Raw genomic sequence first — 18,367 nt, forward strand, 5'->3', positions numbered from 1 at the left:
AACATGGAAACTGTTGTTTCATGAACCACTGAGTATATTTTAATTATGACTACTAAGGAAACGATTCGATTGGGATTGTCATGAAATGTTTTAAAGTCATAGAATATACTTTAATACAGTTTCTCTCATATACTCACATAGTCAGTGGACTGCCTGCTCAGAAGGTACACCGCTGCCATGCCATTAACGGTGGTGTTGATGTCAGGGAAGGTCTTCAGCATGGTGCTCTCAGTACACTGCCCCTTAGTGGTGGGAGGTGGTAGTTGCAGACTGATGGGGAAGTTGGGCATCCAGCCCCCAAAATCAAACTGGAATGACAATGGTGAAATAGATCAAACTACTTTGCTTTTCCAATATAATACATCAAAAACACGGCAAACTAAAATCACACAATTGGTTTCATCACCTGTCCATTGTTGACTGCAGCATGTTGGACAGACACTGTGAAGATCACCATGGTGAGAAACTTGACCAGCTCTGTCACTGAACTGAAAGACTGAGGGATTCCTGCATGGAGAAGGTACAGTAAACCACTTCATTCAGACACTGTATTGACATTTTGCTAATTATCCAGGATATAGTTTTGGAATGTTAACCATGAAAGGGAAGTTGACCTAAAATCCAGAAATTCCCAAGTGATTCCATACATTGAAACTAATTTGGTGGAGTTTGCCCTCTCTCCCTCACTCTCCCTGTAGTGCCGAACGCAGACAGCTGCAAAAACTAGTCACACGATACATTATGTATCGTTGTACACTGCTCGCTTTGCTTCTTTGTCAGTGAATGAGTCAATCAGAAATCTATGAATTGTGGACAAAAGTATTTTTCCATGGACATTGTAGATACTTTCACCAGCTAGCACAAGGATGAAGGACTCATCTGGACAGCTGGTAAGAGCTAGCTACTATCTTTTTCTGAGAGATTTAGAGGATTACTGCAGTTTTTATCACCTTTGCAAAAATGTTTAAGCTTATTTGCCAACGTTTTGCTACTTTCTTGGAACGTGTCTGAAACAGAATCTCTGAACAACAGTAGCCCTGAACCTCTAGCTAATGCTAAACTAGCTGGATCATTAGACAATGCTATTTACTTTGTAGCCCCCATCACTTCTCATGGGGGGCTACAAAAAAGATCTAACTACCACCAGCTTTTCAGGGAGATGGCACTTGGGTTGTTTGCTTGCTGGTCTTGTCGCTTTGAAGTGGCTGTGCAGGCAATGTACAATCTGCCAGATATGGAGTTGGGCCTGTGCTAGCCTCAGTATTGCCCACCTAGCTGATTCAGCACTCTTATACTGGGACAGCCTTTCGCTAATGGTTCAGAAGACCTACTCTGTTGTCAAGACCAAACTCAAGGAAGCCCTTGGCCCCAAGCACTCTCTTTCAGACACATGTAAATGCTTGCCCTAGGAAGCCTGGTGAGAGCTTGGATGTGTACATTGCTGACATCACTCGTTGGTTCTGGAGGCCTTCCCCGACTATTACCACAAGGCACAGGAATGGGTGAAGTTTCACCACTGCGGCCGGATTGGACCCAGCCTTGCAGGCGAAGATTCATGGAGCGGAGGACATCGGTGATGCCCAGCTCGTCGCATGTTTCTTTGAAAGAACTTGTGCAGCTCTCCAACTACATGCTGCATACCCGCCAGTGGCACAGACCCCAGACTAGGTTGCTATGTTTCGTTCTAATGACACAAATGAGAAGCTCCTTCATGCTGACTCTCACTGTGAATAGCACTGTGAATAGAGTGTCACCGTCTGTAATTTATTGCCTCTCCAGAGTACTGCCAAGGCCAACGTGATTGGAGCTCTGATGGTGGAAGCTGTCACTACTACTCTCTAGACTACCCACCAAGAGTTCACTACCCAGACTACAGGCACCAGTCTAATGCAAGGGACAGATGACACAACAGCCCAAGTCCACCTCCAAGGATAGAGGGATATGTGAGCCCTCATTACAGGCACAGTGTACACTTCCAGTCCCCTGACAGACATTAGGCAGTCTAACGTGTCTGGTTCCACACAGCAGGGAAACGATCACTAGTTGTTTGTTAAGGAGCAAACTTCAGCCAGTGCACCAGAGCTCCCTGTTGACACCCCACGATTCAAAAACGAAAGTGACAAGATGGCTTCCACAGAGGGTGTTTCAGCTAACATACTTGCCATCTTTGAGGGAATTGAAGTGTCTGCTCTTCTTGACACAGGATCGACCATTTCCATCATCAGTGAGGATTTCAGAACTTCACATCCAGCTCTGAAAAAGCGCCCCATGAAGACATCCTTTGCTTGCTCTGTCAATGGACAATGTTTCAACAATGTTTGGACATTCCCTGGACTTTGTCAGTATGCATTTCCCCTAGGGAAAGAACATCTCAAGCATGATTTTCAAGTTGTCAGAGGGGCCCACCATTCAGTGATACTAGGCTTGGTTTCCTGCAACAGCAACATGCCCTACTGGATATCAGTTGTGGAAGACATGCTGTACCACATCACCTTCCCTGCAACCTCTATGAAGATCGATGACTTGTCTCCATGCTGCTGTGCTGTTTGTTGCTTCTTGGCTACCTGCCAAACTTTTCAGTTTTACTTTAATAACAGTTTAATCAAAATCTGCATTTAACACATTTAACACCGTCTTGTTTTTTTCTTCACTCTACTCTCTTCATTCAACTTTTTCACCCTGGATGCTTTATCTGGACATGGTTCTACAGGACCTCCACCAGCCGAAAAAGCTAAGTAGTAACATCTAACTGCAGTCGCTGTACTCATAATATACAGGAGATCTATCGCCTTATGGTGAGGATGGCCGTGTTGCAAGCCCAGCTTCAGATGCAATCGTTAGGCTCTGACAAATTGAAAACCCTAGTCCTTTGCGATGCCAATATTAGACTTAAAAAGAATCATCCAGCGATCATACACTGTTTACCAGGGAGCAGGGCGACAGATGTAAAGGCTAACTGAAAGAGGGTGCTGGCGAAGTTTAAAACTGGTGAGCATAGAGAGTATGGGGATATTGTTATCCACATTGGTACCAACGATGTTAGGATGAAACAATCAGAGGTCACCAAGCGCAACATAGCTTCAGCATGTAAATTCTCTAGAAAGATGTGTCGGCATCGAGTAATTGTCTCTGGCCCCCTCCCAGTTACGGGGAGTGATGAGCTCTACAGCAGAGTCTCGCAACTCAATTGCTTGTTGAAAATCTCTCTCTCTCTCTCTCTCTACCTGCTGTCTTGACCTCTCTCTCTACCTGCTGTCTTGACCTCTCTCTACCTGCTGTCTTGACCTCTGAATGCTCGGCTATGAAAAACCAACTTATATTTACTCCTGAGGTATTGAGCGGTTGCACCCTCTACAATCACTGTGATTATTATTCGACCCTGCCGGTCATCTTTGAACATCTTGAAGAACAATCTGGCCTTAAATGGCCATGTACTCTTATAATCACCCAGTACAGCCAGAAGAGGACTGGCCATCCCTTAGAGCCTGGTTCCTCTCTTGTTTTTTTCCTAGGTCACTGCATTTCTAGGGAGTTTTTCCTAGCCACCATGCCTCTACATCTGCATTGCTTGCTGTTTGGGATTTTAGGCTGAGTTTCTGTATAGTGATGTGCTGATGTAAAAATGGCTTTATAAATACATTTGATTGATTGAGACTAACTTGTCGTCCGCTCAAGTTCAGTCACTGAAATCGCTTCTCAAGAAGCACACAGATGTCTTCTGCAAGAGTTCAGAAGACCAAGGTCAAACAGGCCTAATAAAACATTGTGTCCGCACTGGCAATGCCATGCCTGTCAAACATCGTGCCTACCATGTGACACCAGACCAAAGGCAGGAAATATAGAACCAAGTTGACAAACTCTTGAAGACAGTTGTAATCGGAGGAAACTACATTCTTTAGGCTGCGCCAATAGTTCTGACCCCAACAAGGACAGATCCTGGCGTTTCTGTTTGGATTACAGAAAGCTAAATATTGTGACCATCAAAAGATTCTAATCCACTGCAGCGAGTCAACGATGCCTTGGATGGGCTGTCTGGCTCTGACTGGTTCTCAACAGTGGATCTTCAGCATGGGTACTGGCACGTGGAGCAGGAGGATCGAGAAAAGACAGCATTCACAAGAGGAGGTGAGCTGTATGCCAATGAGGTGAGCTGACCAATGCTCCAGTGACATTCAAGAGAGTAATGAAGTATGTACTGTGGGGCCTCCGATGAAACACTTGTACTTGGATGATGTCCTCATCTACATCCGTTCCTTCGAGGAACACCTGCAGCACCTGGAAGAAATCCTCTCCCGATTCCAAGCCAGCGGCCTGAAGCTGAACCGTGCCAAGTGTTGTCTCACCCAAGACCAGGTACTATTCCTAGAGCACATCGTGTCCAAAGATGGAATTCAGACAGAACCAAGTAACGTGCAAAATGTGAAGGACTGGCCTACTCACACATCCACAGAAGTGAGAGCCTTCCTGGGACTCTGTGGATATTACCATATAATTTATCAAGAGCTTTGCACACCATGCTGTACTGCTAAAAATGTTGACTGAAAATAATGTTCCATTCTAGTGGACTTAAGCATGCCAAGATGCATTCTCCTACCTGAAACACTCCTTGTCAACGCCTCCCATAGTTGTCTTCCCAGACTTCATGCAGCCATTCTACCTTTACACAGACGCATCCTGCTCTGCGGTGAGCGCTGTGCTTGCCCAAAAAGAGGAAAGGCGTGAGACTGCTGTTGCTTATGCTAACTATGTACAAGAAGCTTTTACAGAATAAAAATATTCTAAGACCGGCTTGCAATACGGCACTAAAGTCATACTGTCCTGAATATAAAGTGTTATGTTTAGGGCAAATCCAATACAACACAAACTGAGTATCACTCTTCATATTTTCAAGCATAGTGGTGGCTACATCATGATATGGGTATGCTTGTAATTGTTAAGGAAAGGGGGAGTTTTTACAGAATGGACATAAGCACATGCAAAATCCTAGAAGAAAACCTGGTTCAGTCTGCTTTCCACCAGACACTGGGAGATGAATTTACCTTTCAACAGGACAATAACCTAAAACACAAGGCCAAATCTACACTGAAGTTGCTTACCAAAAAGACTGTGAATGTTCCTAAGTGGCCGAGTGTTTTAATTTGCTATGGCAAGACCTGAAAATGGTTGTCTAGCAACAAAAAGTGGAATAAGCCAAGGGGTATGAATACTTTCTGAAGGCACTTTATGTGCTTGTGGTGTAGGATTACTTTTCAAAGTACGTCACCTCTGTGCCATGAAAGACCAGCACTGTCTCTTCAAGAACTTTGTCAGCGAACATGACATACCAGAGACCTTGAACACTGACAAAGAACATCAGTTTGAGGCAGACATCGTCCGAGACCTTTGCCAGTTGCTGGGAGTTAAGAAGACAAGAAACCAGCTCCTATCATCCACAATGTGATGGGATGGTGGAACAATTTAAAATCGGACACTCATCAATCTCCCGGTCAAGACACTGCCCCAACAGCCTGGTGACGAGTGCCTCAACCAACTTGCCCTGGCCTACAACACCAGCACTCCCTCTCCAACGGATTTCTGCCTCTTCTGTCTGACACATGGTTGAGAAGCGAAGATGTCAGCCAAGCTACTGTTCCCCTCTGGACTGCAGCGGGATCGCCAGCAGATTATACAGCTCAACTCACCGACATGGTCCAGTCTGCTCTTTGGATCTCCCACACAGAACAGAGAACATGCTCACTTTCAACAAAAACGCAACTACGACGAATGTCATGCACATTCTCTACAACCCAGGAGACCTTGTATGGCTTAAAGACCCTGCAATAGCACGTCAGAAGCTTTCACATCACTGCAAAGGTCCCTTTGATGAGTGCCTTGGATCTACAGAAGAGGACCCTGGTGTAATCTACAGGGTCAGATTGGTCCAGCAGGTACCTAACAAGACCCAAGTGATCCACTAAAATTGTTTGAGACCGTACACCTCACCTGTACCCCGACCTGGAACAAATGAGCCTGTGGAACACTTACCTGCACCTCCTCGACCTCTGACCCTGACAGTCTTGTCAGGTGCCTTACCCTTCAGATCCTCAAGGCCCTGTGAGACATGGGAACACTACTTACCTGAGACGTCCCTGGATCTCCCTGTGCCTCACCAGGCCCCTTGTCAGGATCCCTCTTGCCCAGCCCATTAGACATTGACCCACCTGACCCCTCAGGAGACCAGATGTCTACACCTCAACCAGCAGTACTGGAGCAAAGTTGTCTGAGCACCCAGGTTGCCGCCGAGTTAGTCTCTTAAGTGACAGGGGAGTCTATGTACTGAAGTGAGAAGTCTATAGATCTATGGACCTCCAGCAGTATTATTTTTTTCTTATCGAATGTAGAAATGGGGATGTTTCTCTCGGGGGCGGGGGGAAGAAATGTAAGATTATTGTATGTGAGTTATTTTCTAAGCCACTGTTGTTAGTCCTACAGTGTGGTGAATTGGAATGGTAATTGATTATCTACCTTGCAACTACTTGCGCTATTCTGATTGGTCAGATTTAGTTAATTGTTGGAAGAGAACAGGAAGAATGGCAGTTCATGAATGCTTGTAACAGTGTTCAGTTAAAGATTTAAAAAACCAAAGAGTAATCAGTCTCCATCCAGTTTGTATCCACAAAGAGAGTCATCCATCCACCATTGAAAGAACCATCAAATCCCATTAGTTTGTGTAACTATGTTTCCATCCACAGCTTTTATGTAAGTCACACCGTATAAAAAAAGTAATGACAGCTGTGATGGAAACAGGACGTTTCGGTACAATTACAATAAATCGACATTGTGGAATATTTTTGTGTCGGTCAAATTAATTATGCAAAGAAATGGCAGTGGAAATATCTTTTGTGAAAATATTCATATAATAACCATCATATCCAAGAAAACTTGGAGTCACGCAATGATATGGTGTGTGATCCACTACCACTTGGTTATTAAGTTTATAGAGCTGCAACAGGCCTGGCCTCGCTTTCCGTGGTTATGCTTCCAGGAACTGACACCGCCACTCATTTTTATCATACACATTTCAGCAACATGCTACAGATTAAATCAATTATGATGAACTTCCCAGGGTGGTGAAAGTGCACGGTGATGAGCTTGATGCTACTTTCCAAGAAATATCGAGGGGTTTATTCTGGTGACATGATGATAGATACTTGACTACCGTTTGACAGATAAAAATCCATAATAATCTCATAATGTAGACTACCCCCATCCTCACTGTACCTGCCAGCTGTTGGCTAGAGCACACGTGCCAAGACCAGAGTAGGCACATTTGCTATTTAACGCAACAGTTTGTGACAAAAAAATGTGATGGAAACACATTGAACTTGAGATAAAAAAAAAAAAACGTTTGTGAAAAAGTACATTTTGTCATCATGCACTGATTTGTATTGCGGATACAAGTCCATTTGGTGGAAACACCACTGGTGGGAAAATTTGAAAAAAGATTTTAGAATATTCACATGAAAATCTGATGCCAATTGGTTTCAAACCTACAGTAGATACTGTATGGAATCACTTGGAATTTTCTGGATATTATGTTTCTGGATATTACGTATTATCCCCTTACACTGTGTATAAGACAGTAGTTTTGGAATTGTTAGTTAGACTACTTGTTGGTTATCACTGCATTGTCGGAACTAGAAGCACAAGCATTTCGCTACACTCGCATTAACATCTGCTAACCATGTGTATGTGACAAATAAAATTTGATTTGATTTATCAGAAACAATCATCAACAAATCAGATCTGTACATTTGTATTGCACTGATGTAGTCTTATGATTAAGAGTTGAGAAAGAGCTAGTGTGTCTTTTAAATGAGAAAAGTGTAACCTGTGCTGGGTTCTGCCAGGAACCCATGGAAGAAGATCTCCTCGATCCAGTTCTGCAGTTCAGAGTCCTTCTGGACGTCTGAGTCACAGGTGTAGTAGTGACCAATCACATTGTGAACAAACCTATACAAAACCACAGGACAACATCAGGTATTAGCAAAACACTGTTCCACCAGTTAGGTGCCTTATGAGTAGTGTAACTTGGTGATTTTTATTTCACCTCATTTTAACATTGTCATAAAGAGCACGTTAAACTTAATTTAAAAAATATATCAGAGGTTAAATACATATCTTAAATCAGCCATAAATCTCATGGTGACAGGGAATGGAAGCTTGTTCTATGCAACAGGGAGGGGCAATTACATGTTTAATATATTTAACTAGGCACAGATGACAGCACAAAGGGCAAGAAGGTAGAGACAACAATACATCACGCAAAGCAGCCACGACTGTCAGTAAGTGTCCATGATTGAGACTTTGAATGATGAGATGGAGATATAACTGTCCTGTTTGAGTGTTTGTTGCAGCTTGTTGCGGTCGCTAGCTGCAGCGAACTGAAAAGACGTGCGACCCAGGAATGGAAGCTTCATTTAAAAATACAAATAATTGTGATAACATTAATGGCCTGTCTGTCTAAAATGGGTAACTGGGTTGAAGTGTTATGAGGATGCACAGAGGGACATTCTTCCTAGACATCTAGTCAAATTGTTATGATTTGACTAGATGTTCAGTGTTTCTTTACACAGAAAAAAATTGTTAACAAAAAAAAATTGGTTCACCATTTTAAAAGAGTTCAGTTCACTTAACAGGATTGGTCTTAAAATTAGAGAACAGTTTTTAAGACAGAGGGACTTAATTAATCACTAATCATGTGAAATATATAATAATCTTCAGAAATGACTTTATCAAAGCAACAAAATAACTAAAGCAAAAGGATGCAAAAATGGGGTTACATGGTGAAAATCTTCCTAGAAGACACAGAGGATGCACAGAGGGACATGTTAAAATCTTCCTAGAAGACACAGAGGATGCACAGACATGGGAAGACATGTTAAAATCTTCCTAGAAGACACAGAGGATGCACAGAGGGACATGTGAAAATCTTCCTAGAAGACACAGAGGATGCACAGAGGGACATGTGAAAATCTTCCTAGAAGTGCACAGAGGGACATGCTTCCTACAGAGGGACAGAGGGACATGTGAAAATCTTCCTAGAAGACACAGAGGATGCACAGAGGGACATGTGAAAATCTTCCTAGAAGTCACAGAGGATGCTAGAGGGACATGTTCCTAGAAGACACAGAGGATGCACAGAGGGACATGTGAAAATCAGAGAGACAGAGGATGCACAGAGGGACATGTGAAAATCTTCCTAGAAGACACAGAGGATGCACAGAGGGACATGTGAAAATCTTCCTAGAAGTCACAGAGGATGCACAGAGGGACATGTGAAAATCTTCCTAGAAGTCACAGAGGATGCACAGAGGGACATGTGAAAATCTTCCTAGAAGACACAGAGGATGCACAGAGGGACATGTGAAAATCTTCCTAGAAGACACAGAGGATGCACAGAGGGACATGTGAAAATCTTCCTAGAAGTCACAGAGGATGCACAGAGGGACATGTGAAAATCTTCCTAGAAGTGCACAGAGGACATGTGAAAATGCACAGAGGGGGACATGTGAAAATCTTCCTAGAAGTCACAGAGGATGCACAGAGGGACATGTGAAAATCTTCCTAGAAGTCACAGAGGATGCACAGAGGGACATGTGAAAATCTTCCTAGAAGTCACAGAGGATGCACAGAGGGACATGTGAAAATCTTCCTAGAAGTCACAGAGGATGCACAGAGGGACATGTGAAAATCTTCCTAGAAGTCACAGAGGATGCACAGAGGGACATGCTTCCTACAGAGGGACAGAGGGACATGTGAAAATCTTCCTAGAAGTCACAGAGGATGCACAGAGGAGGACATGTGAAAATCTTCCTAGAAGTCACAGAGGATGCACAGAGGGACATGTGAAAATCTTCCTAGAAGACACAGAGGATGCACAGAGGGACATGTGAAAATCTTCCTAGAAGTCACAGAGGATGCACAGAGGGACATTCTTCCTAGAAGTCACAGAGGATGCACAGAGGGACATGTGAAAATCTTCCTAGAAGTCACAGAGGATGCACAGAGGGACATGTGAAAATCTTCCTAGAAGACACAGAGGATGCACAGAGGGACATGTGAAAATCTTCCTAGAAGTCACAGAGGATGCACAGAGGGACATGTGAAAATCTTCCTAGAAGACACAGAGGATGCACAGAGGGACATGTGAAAATCTTCCTAGAAGTCACAGAGGATGCACAGAGGGACATGTGAAAATCTTCCTAGAAGTCACAGAGGATGCACAGAGGGACATGTGAAAATCTTCCTAGAAGTCACAGAGGATGCACAGAGGGACATGTGAAAATCTTCCTAGAAGTCACAGAGGATGCACAGAGGGACATGTTAAAATGCAGATTCTTTTCACGTTAACAACACTTTATTAATATAAAAAAATGTATTGAATTTTCCATGAGGTCTATTTAATTTAGCTTTAATATAACAGGCTTAAAAAATATCAAAGGTACACCAAAGACACTCATTTCATGGAATGACCCAGCACCGATATTATGGGCTACATTGTCATAGTGCAAAAGAGCACAAATCTTTGCAAAAAAGACTGTAAGCCTCATTATAATCTGGCAGCATGATTTACTTTGGAGGAATGAGTAGACTACAGTTTAGTAAACTGAGCAAAAATGTAGCTGCATGAACTAGCCTCCTTATAATGCACAAATCTAATTGTGCTGTCAAATTGACAGATCTTGGATTTTTTTCACCACAAAACTCAAGAGACCTGTACACAAACTACCTGTGAACGATGTCCCACAACCTGAGTCCATCATCCCTGTAGAGGAAGTTGGGGATTGACTCCAGACCACGTGCTGTGATGTCCTCCGGCATACAGAGGGAGCTGTAGGTCAATGAGGCCACAGCTTTCTTCAGGAACTCCACCATCCCTGGACCTCCGACACTGGCATTCTTCAAGATGGGTTAAAGGGATAGTTCACCTTTTTTTAATCATGGCATAATCTATTTCACAGAGCAAAATATCCACCCTTGTTGAGGGTTTATTTATTTATATCGTTTTTTTTTTTTTTTTGCAAAAATGTGCTGTTTCCATCAAGCCTGTTGGGTAATTCAGCCTCATGATGGTTGGATGGAAACATGGTTTATGTAACCAGTGAGAAAAACCTGTCACTTCTCTCCTTGTGTCATATAATTGGACATGCAGTTGGGTTCTAATGGCGATCAGTGTTTTAAATATCAAACAGGGTTATCAATGACAGAACTTGTTAATGACAGACGCCAGGGCAGCTCTGTGGTTTAAGCGACAAAGGCAGGTTGCCTGATATCACAAAAATGATGCACACGCATAGATGGCTGTGTGTTATGAGTCTGAACGGTCAGATAGCTAGCAACAATGACAAGAAGCTACCATGTGGGGAATCACAGGTGGCTTGTTTCAGCTAGTTGCATTTTGTCCTTGATACCATGTCTTGTTTTCAGGTGTTTAAACTTATCACATCTATGCTAATATGGCTATGCTAATATGGATACAATTCTCTATTTAGCCAACAACTGTAACGATATATTTGAGAGACAAGTGCTTATTGTGCAAATGTATTTATGTTTTCAATAAACATTTGGAGACAAACTAGAGTTAAAGTTGTCAATAATCCTTTGGCATTGACAGTTGTTTTACCCTCAAACTGCGCATGCATCGGTTTTGTTGCTAAACAACCCTCCCATTTAGGGCTGAGAGGTTCACAGAGATGTATCACAACAATGCCTGACAGATCAGCCTGATGATCAATTTACTCTACCGCGGTATGTGTCGCTAGGCAACGCCTGACAGATCAGCCTGATGATCAATTTACTCTACCGTGGTATGTGTCGCTAGGCAACGCCTGACAGTTCAGCCTGATGATCAATTTACTCTACCGCGGTATGTGTCGCTAGGCAACGCCTGACAGATCAGCCTGATGATCAATTTACTCTACCGCTGTATGTTTCGCTAGGCAACGCCTGACAGATCAGCCTGATGATCAATTTACTCTACCGTGGTATGTGTCGCTAGGCAACGCCTGACAGTTCAGCCTGATGATCAATTTACTCTACCGTGGTATGTGTCGCTAGGCAACGCCTGACAGTTCAGCCTGATGATCAATTTACTCTACCGCTGTATGTGTCGCTAGGCAACGCCTGACAGATCAGCCTGATGATCAATTTACTCTACCGCGGTATGTGTCGCTAGGCAACGCCTGACAGTTCAGCCTGATGATCAATTTACTCTACCGCGGTATGTGTCGCTAGGCAACGCCTGACAGATCAGCCTGATGATCAATTTACTCTACCGCGGTATGTGTCGCTAGGCAACGCCTGACAGATCAGCCTGATGATCAATTTACTCTACCGCGGTATGTGTCGCTATGTGTACATCTCAAAACGATAACCAGCTCAGTGTCAAATGTGTTACAGGCTTTGATTTTCCCATTTATGTTTTGAGGTTGGACTTTAGCACATACAGTATAGCTCGTTAGCATGTAGGGTGCACTGATTGGTGTCACCTCACTAGACAGTATGTGTTACACCTGTGCTGGTTGCCATCTTGTTAGTGGGGAGGTGTTTCACGGTGCTGGCCCAGGTGCTATTTAAGAATGGGTGGCCCAGTGCTCCAGATGTCTTGAGATATGTGGAGGGTCAACACCTTTAGGTGTGGTGCTCCCTATATGAGTTCTAGAAAAATATTCCTGATTTTATATTCCTGATTTTTGTCTGTAAGTTTGATGTGGGTTTTTCTTTTGTTTGCCTCTTCTTGGGCAAATTTTGTCGGAGCTCATGGTGGGTGTCTTTTAGGTTCCAGTTGTTGTTGCTAGTCAACTTTCAGTGGACACCCCCATGAGTGTCTTTCAGAAGCCCTCCTAAAACCCCACCTGTTTTGTTTTGGTCGTTGGTCAGTGACTGTTAGTTCCCCCTTCTGTTTGAGTGACATTTTTGCTGGGGCACGTAACAAAAGTTACGATTGTATAATCGTACAGTGTTTCGAAGGCCTTATTTTAGATGTACTTCACGTTGTTTAATCCGAACAGTTTTTAAATAAGTTAGCGGGTAATTTTGGAACGTCCAGAATAATCCTTTCTGGAGAATGTAACACTGCTAGTGGAAATGGATTGTATCAGCGGTGTATTTATAAGCATGCGGAAAGCAGGGTGCTTATTTTTAAACACAGAGCTCTCTTACGCTTTTGAATCAGTTTCCACTAGCATTGTGACATTCCACATGTATTAACGTATTATAGAACATTATAAGAATGGAATAGGCAGTACCTCTGTGAACAGCCCATTCTCTGATATGAGGGCCTGTCTAGCTAGAGTGTTGATCTGCAGAGTGTAGCGGAAGTGAGAGATCAGGAGCTATGGAGAAAGATGGAACGATCATACATGAAATTCACACCTAAAAATGCTATGTATTGTACTGTACTACAAACAACCTACTGCTTCTTTCAATTACAACAAATACATACAATGAATACATTAATTCCAAATACTTCAGGTTCTCTTAATCATGTTAAAAGTATTGAGTTAATAGGAAAATGAAAACTCACACAACTGTAGTGTTATAACAGTTGAAAACATACTCAGTGTCTGCGTGCACAGCAGTAGGTATGTACCTTGTAGATGGGATGCACCATTGGTAGGTTGCGCAGTGTCGACACAGCGAACACCTCAGCCAGCAGGTGAGTCCTCAGCAGGTGAAAGTTCAGCTCGTGTTCAGCGAAGTCAGCGCTCCTCACAAAGATCTTGGCCAGGAGCCAGTCATACTCAGAGTCAGTAGGAAGGAAGATGGGGTTGTCTTCTCCAGGCTCCTGCTTCAGCTGTGAAAGGAAGCAGAACATTCATGGCTTGCCTCATTAATTGAGAATGTGTATATTGTTACAATTTAAAGACATACGGAAGTTTTAATAGTTGTTTTCTTAAAACGAGTGTTGCCTCTATGGTTCATACAGACATAGGATATAACATCAATCATGAAACCCCCAAATCCTTAGTTTTAGGCTAACAGTAATAGCTTTTGCTCATGCTTTTTGCTTTCTGGTTAGTTTATTAGTTCATTTCTGGGCAATATTTATGTCCATTTATGGGACTCCTTTTGTTTCAATAGTACTCCCAGTGGCAAACATTCTGTTAAGATGATTTAATTTGGGTTTCGGAAGTAAAGATCTCATTCTTATGTGAGATGTACCTGGATTGCGATGGGAATGAGCTTATCTTCTGGGGTCACATAGAGCAAGCAGAGAGGAGCAGCCAAGAAGTGCTGTTTCCCGTGGATCACGTTTGCTGTCACTCCATGTAGACGCTTGTAGTCAACCAGGAAGATGTTGCCTTTCTGTTTAGGTTAGGACATTAATGAGTTGGGGAGGCAGATGTTGCCAACAACACCACCATGCCAAAGGAAGTGTACTGACACAATGTACAACATATTGTACTGTACCACACACAATTTCCCGAGGAAGAAACCACTAGAGCAATAACAGAACGATGAATGACATACATTACTACATTTTTACAAACCTGAATTTCTGCTTCAAGTTTTTTTCCGAAAAGGGAAGCCTTCACCATGTCTTCTGTGACGGGGAAGTTCTCTGGAAGCTTGGAGCAGCGATGGATCATCATGGGGTTGAGGCCGTTCAGAAGCTGGTACCCAAAAAACGTGTCCTCCTTCCAGTTCTTTTCGACATATTCTAGAAAAAAACAAAATGATCATGTGTAAAATGAAACTTTGTGCAAAATAATAATGAGATGCTAATGATTCCAGTGAGCTATTTGAATGCTGCCTTTTTTAAAGACTGAGACCAACTTACCATAGACGTCAGTCTTGTGTCCATTGAAAACGTGACTGAGTTCATCTAGGCTCTTCCATTGTTTCTTGTTGGTGGAATGGGTTTCTAGTTTGAGTGACAACAATCTGCCAGGATAGAGGAGGAACTTGACTTCAACATGACAAAGATGGTGCAGTTGATTATAGAATGGTGCTAACAATGCCAGGATGTCCCCCAGGGCTCTGTGCTAGGTCCACTACTCTTCAACATCCTCCCTCTAGGGTGATCGACTCATTCACAGGCCACATATCCTTAATATTATGTGTCAATCGGCATTTGATTTGGTGAAAAGTTCAGCTATTTGGTTATAATGTCTGCTAAATGGTTAATGGGCTTGTTATTTGATACGATTTCAGGCATGATTTGAGTGGCTAAAAACTCATTTAGGAGTTTTTAATTCATTTAGGAAAACCTTGCCTGAGGGTGTTATTACTGGCATCATTCCTATAATCCACGTTCCACCACAAACCTGATGGCCACATTCCCAACATCTCATAATATCACAATTACCTGAACTGGTGTAGGACAATCACATCTCATCTCACCGTAAAGGAAGTATTTTTAAAGGTGTGTTGGGGATATGCCAATAGAGATTAATAAATATCTAATTCATTTCCTGGTGCTGCCTCTTATGGTTCTCAACCTGGTTTCCATGTTCCCCTGTGGATACTTGACCTATACTCAGGTGGTACTTGCGAAGACTCACAAGAGCATAGGCCTACAGGTAAAATGCACACGAGGGGGTATGCTTCAGGGGTACTCTGGAAAGAGCAAAATGTGACTGTTTTACAGTAAGCAAAACCATTTTGAAAAACAGTGCTCCAACTTACGCTTCGACTACTGTGAACTTGAACTCCAAGTCCTTGGTGAAAGAGAAGCGGACCTCAGCAGGGAGATCAGAAGCACTGTCACATTCCATTATTTGGGGTAGACCCTCGGCATATATACTCCAGCTGAAGGGAACAGACATGGTAAATCAAGACGGGATACACAGCCTGTCATTCACCATTACATACAAAATGGTAGCTTAGGTGACTTCACATGAATGTATCTGTGTTTAAGAGTTATTTGTTTCTTTGGAGTTTAGAGTTTATAGTTTAGAAAAAATGATGTGTCATTCCACAAATGCTACAACTATACACTACCGTTTTTTAATACATTGTGGACCACTCAAATTGAGTTGAGACACTAAAAACAATCATAGTCAAACATGGTACAGTAGAGGTGTGATCTATACTACATTACATCTGTACGCATAAACATCTGTACATAATGTACATGGACAAATAGGCACTTATAAACAAGTCTCCATTGGAGGATAAGTCGCTTTTACATAATTGTTACTTGAAGATGTCGTAATTTATTATTTTCATCTAGACTGTTAAAATAATATTTTTGACTGGACAGCTGAGGAAACACATCCTCTCGAATGTTGTTGTGTAACCCACAGTGAAGCAAGACATGAGCATCTGTTTCAATGGAACCATTGTAAAAACAAAACAAGTACATAGATGTTTAAGGGAGTGTTTGTGTATCGACCAGTCTCAACAGCGAGAGGGGTCACTCCACATAAAACATGTGCAAGAGAGCTTCGATATTGCTGGGATAAAACTGTACGTACATAGGGCTCAGTCCCAAACAAGGCTACTATAGTTCTTTGTTTTTATTTTTTATATTTAAACAAAGAAATAATAATAACCTGTTTAGTTTCAATTCATTTTCAGGCTTGATTTTCTAGTTTAGATTCTGTTTTCATTTGATTAAAAACATTTCTATTTCATTTTATATTATTTTGGTTTTAGTTTTTGTGTAAGGGACAGAAAGTAGCCTAGGCGTGGGAGGCTAGAAGACATTTATGTGTTGTTGGACTATAGTTTGAGTGTTTTTGGGGGATTTCACTTCTTGCCACTGGGGGGCAGTTTTAAATAAGGTGATTGGTCAGGTCATAGTCTCGGTTATATTTAAATTATGAAGTCAATCTCAATGTGACTTGTCCATGTTAACAGCAATCCAATGCTTTTATTTAACCTTAGTAGTCAAAACCACATTTTATTGGACACATACACATATTTAGCAGATGTGCTTGTGTTCCTAGCTCTAACAGTAGAGTAGTATCTAACAATTCACAACAATACACACATCTAAAAGAAAAAGAATGGAATTAAGAAATATATCAATATTAGGACGAGCAATGTCAGAGTTGCATTGACTAAAATACAGTAGAAGAGAATACAATATATACATGAGATGAGTAAAGCAATATGTCAACATTATTAAACTGACTACCGTAAGAAGAATAAAGTACCTTTACCTGACAGAAAGAGGGGAAAAAAACATCAAATTAAGTCATTGCACATGTGTCAGCTACTAATAGCTAGTAAAAGTGGTCCACTAGCTGCCTATTTGAAACGTCGCCATTTTCCTGGCAGAATTTACCCATCCGATTCAGAACTTTTAAAAGCCATTTCGATTTTTGCCCAAAGTTTAGTAGAAAAACAAACTACAACTGAACATAATTTGATGTTTTTGTTTTAGTTTGTTTTAGAGGCAAAGATAATAATTTCAGTATAGTTTTTCAAACTGATTTCTTAATCATTTTATTTCAGTTTAGGAAATAGTTTTTTCATTATTAATTTTTGTTTCAGTTTTAGTTTACTATAATAACTTTGGTCCCAACAGTGTGTTTAAAAAGACAGTAGGTGCACATTTTGTTACTTTCGTGTTTGTACCACTTAAGTTCATTGCTCTCTAAAAGTGCTGATTCAAAAGCATTTGGATGTTGTTTTGAATTGTTTCTGCATCTTAGGAGTTGAGTTTCAAGATCTCAGAACCAGCCTCTCACCGGTACACCTTTTGCCGACTCTGCAGCTCCTTCTTTCTCTCTTCTATGGCCTCTGGCCAGGTCTCATTGAATATCAGTTTACCTTATCAACAAAATGCCATAAAGAGTGATTATTTTCATGTTTTAGGGGGATTGATCAACATCTTAAACCATTTAAAGTATATCCACCATTAGTCCATAAAAATGGCCCGTTTGACACATTTCATAATAAACTACAAATGACATTCAGCGAGCTGATGTGTAATAGGCACAGCAGGTCTACTCAGAACTTAACCTAGACAATGATCTATATACCAACATACTGACCAGTGGCCTCTCTGAACATCAGCCGCTCATTGCCTGAGATCCAGTGGTAACAGGGGAAGTTGACTGTGTCTCCCTCTGGTGTGGTCACCACTACTTTAGAGCAGAACCAGTCATCGTTGAGGAAGCAGAATGGGAGGTACGGCTCTGATTCCAGCACCACAAACTCCAGATGGCCCAGGGAGGAAGGACAGAACACATCAAGCTCAATCACCTACAGAGAGATAGATGACATGTTAGACTGATCCCAGCAAACAAACAACTTTCTCTCAACGTTGACTAAGTTGAGCCTGTTTGTTTAGTTGTTTTTCAATGTATTTATTTTTTATTTCACATTTATTTAACCAGGTAGGTTAGTTGAGAACAATTTCTCATTTACA

At 41.9% G+C, this 18,367-nt stretch overlaps 1 protein-coding gene across 1 annotated transcript in view; it reads right to left on the reverse strand.

Moving 5' to 3' along the window:
• LOC135561833 (hydroperoxide isomerase ALOXE3-like) overlaps nt 1-18,367 on the reverse strand; it is a 29,663-nt gene that overhangs the window by 1,790 nt on the left and 9,506 nt on the right. The window contains exons 4-15 of the mRNA XM_065003782.1: nt 17,991-18,201; nt 17,685-17,766; nt 15,673-15,795; nt 14,825-14,928; nt 14,535-14,704; nt 14,206-14,349; nt 13,634-13,837; nt 13,290-13,376; nt 10,772-10,941; nt 7,871-7,992; nt 407-507; nt 138-308 (exon numbers count right to left, since the gene is read on the reverse strand). Of these exons, the coding sequence (XP_064859854.1) occupies nt 138-308; nt 407-507; nt 7,871-7,992; nt 10,772-10,941; nt 13,290-13,376; nt 13,634-13,837; nt 14,206-14,349; nt 14,535-14,704; nt 14,825-14,928; nt 15,673-15,795; nt 17,685-17,766; nt 17,991-18,201 (1,689 nt within the window). The remainder of the gene's footprint in view (nt 1-137; nt 309-406; nt 508-7,870; nt 7,993-10,771; nt 10,942-13,289; nt 13,377-13,633; nt 13,838-14,205; nt 14,350-14,534; nt 14,705-14,824; nt 14,929-15,672; nt 15,796-17,684; nt 17,767-17,990; nt 18,202-18,367) is intronic.

The sequence above is a fragment of the Oncorhynchus nerka genome, linkage group LG18 (genome assembly GCF_034236695.1).
Source record: "Oncorhynchus nerka isolate Pitt River linkage group LG18, Oner_Uvic_2.0, whole genome shotgun sequence".
NCBI lineage: Eukaryota > Metazoa > Chordata > Actinopteri > Salmoniformes > Salmonidae > Oncorhynchus > Oncorhynchus nerka.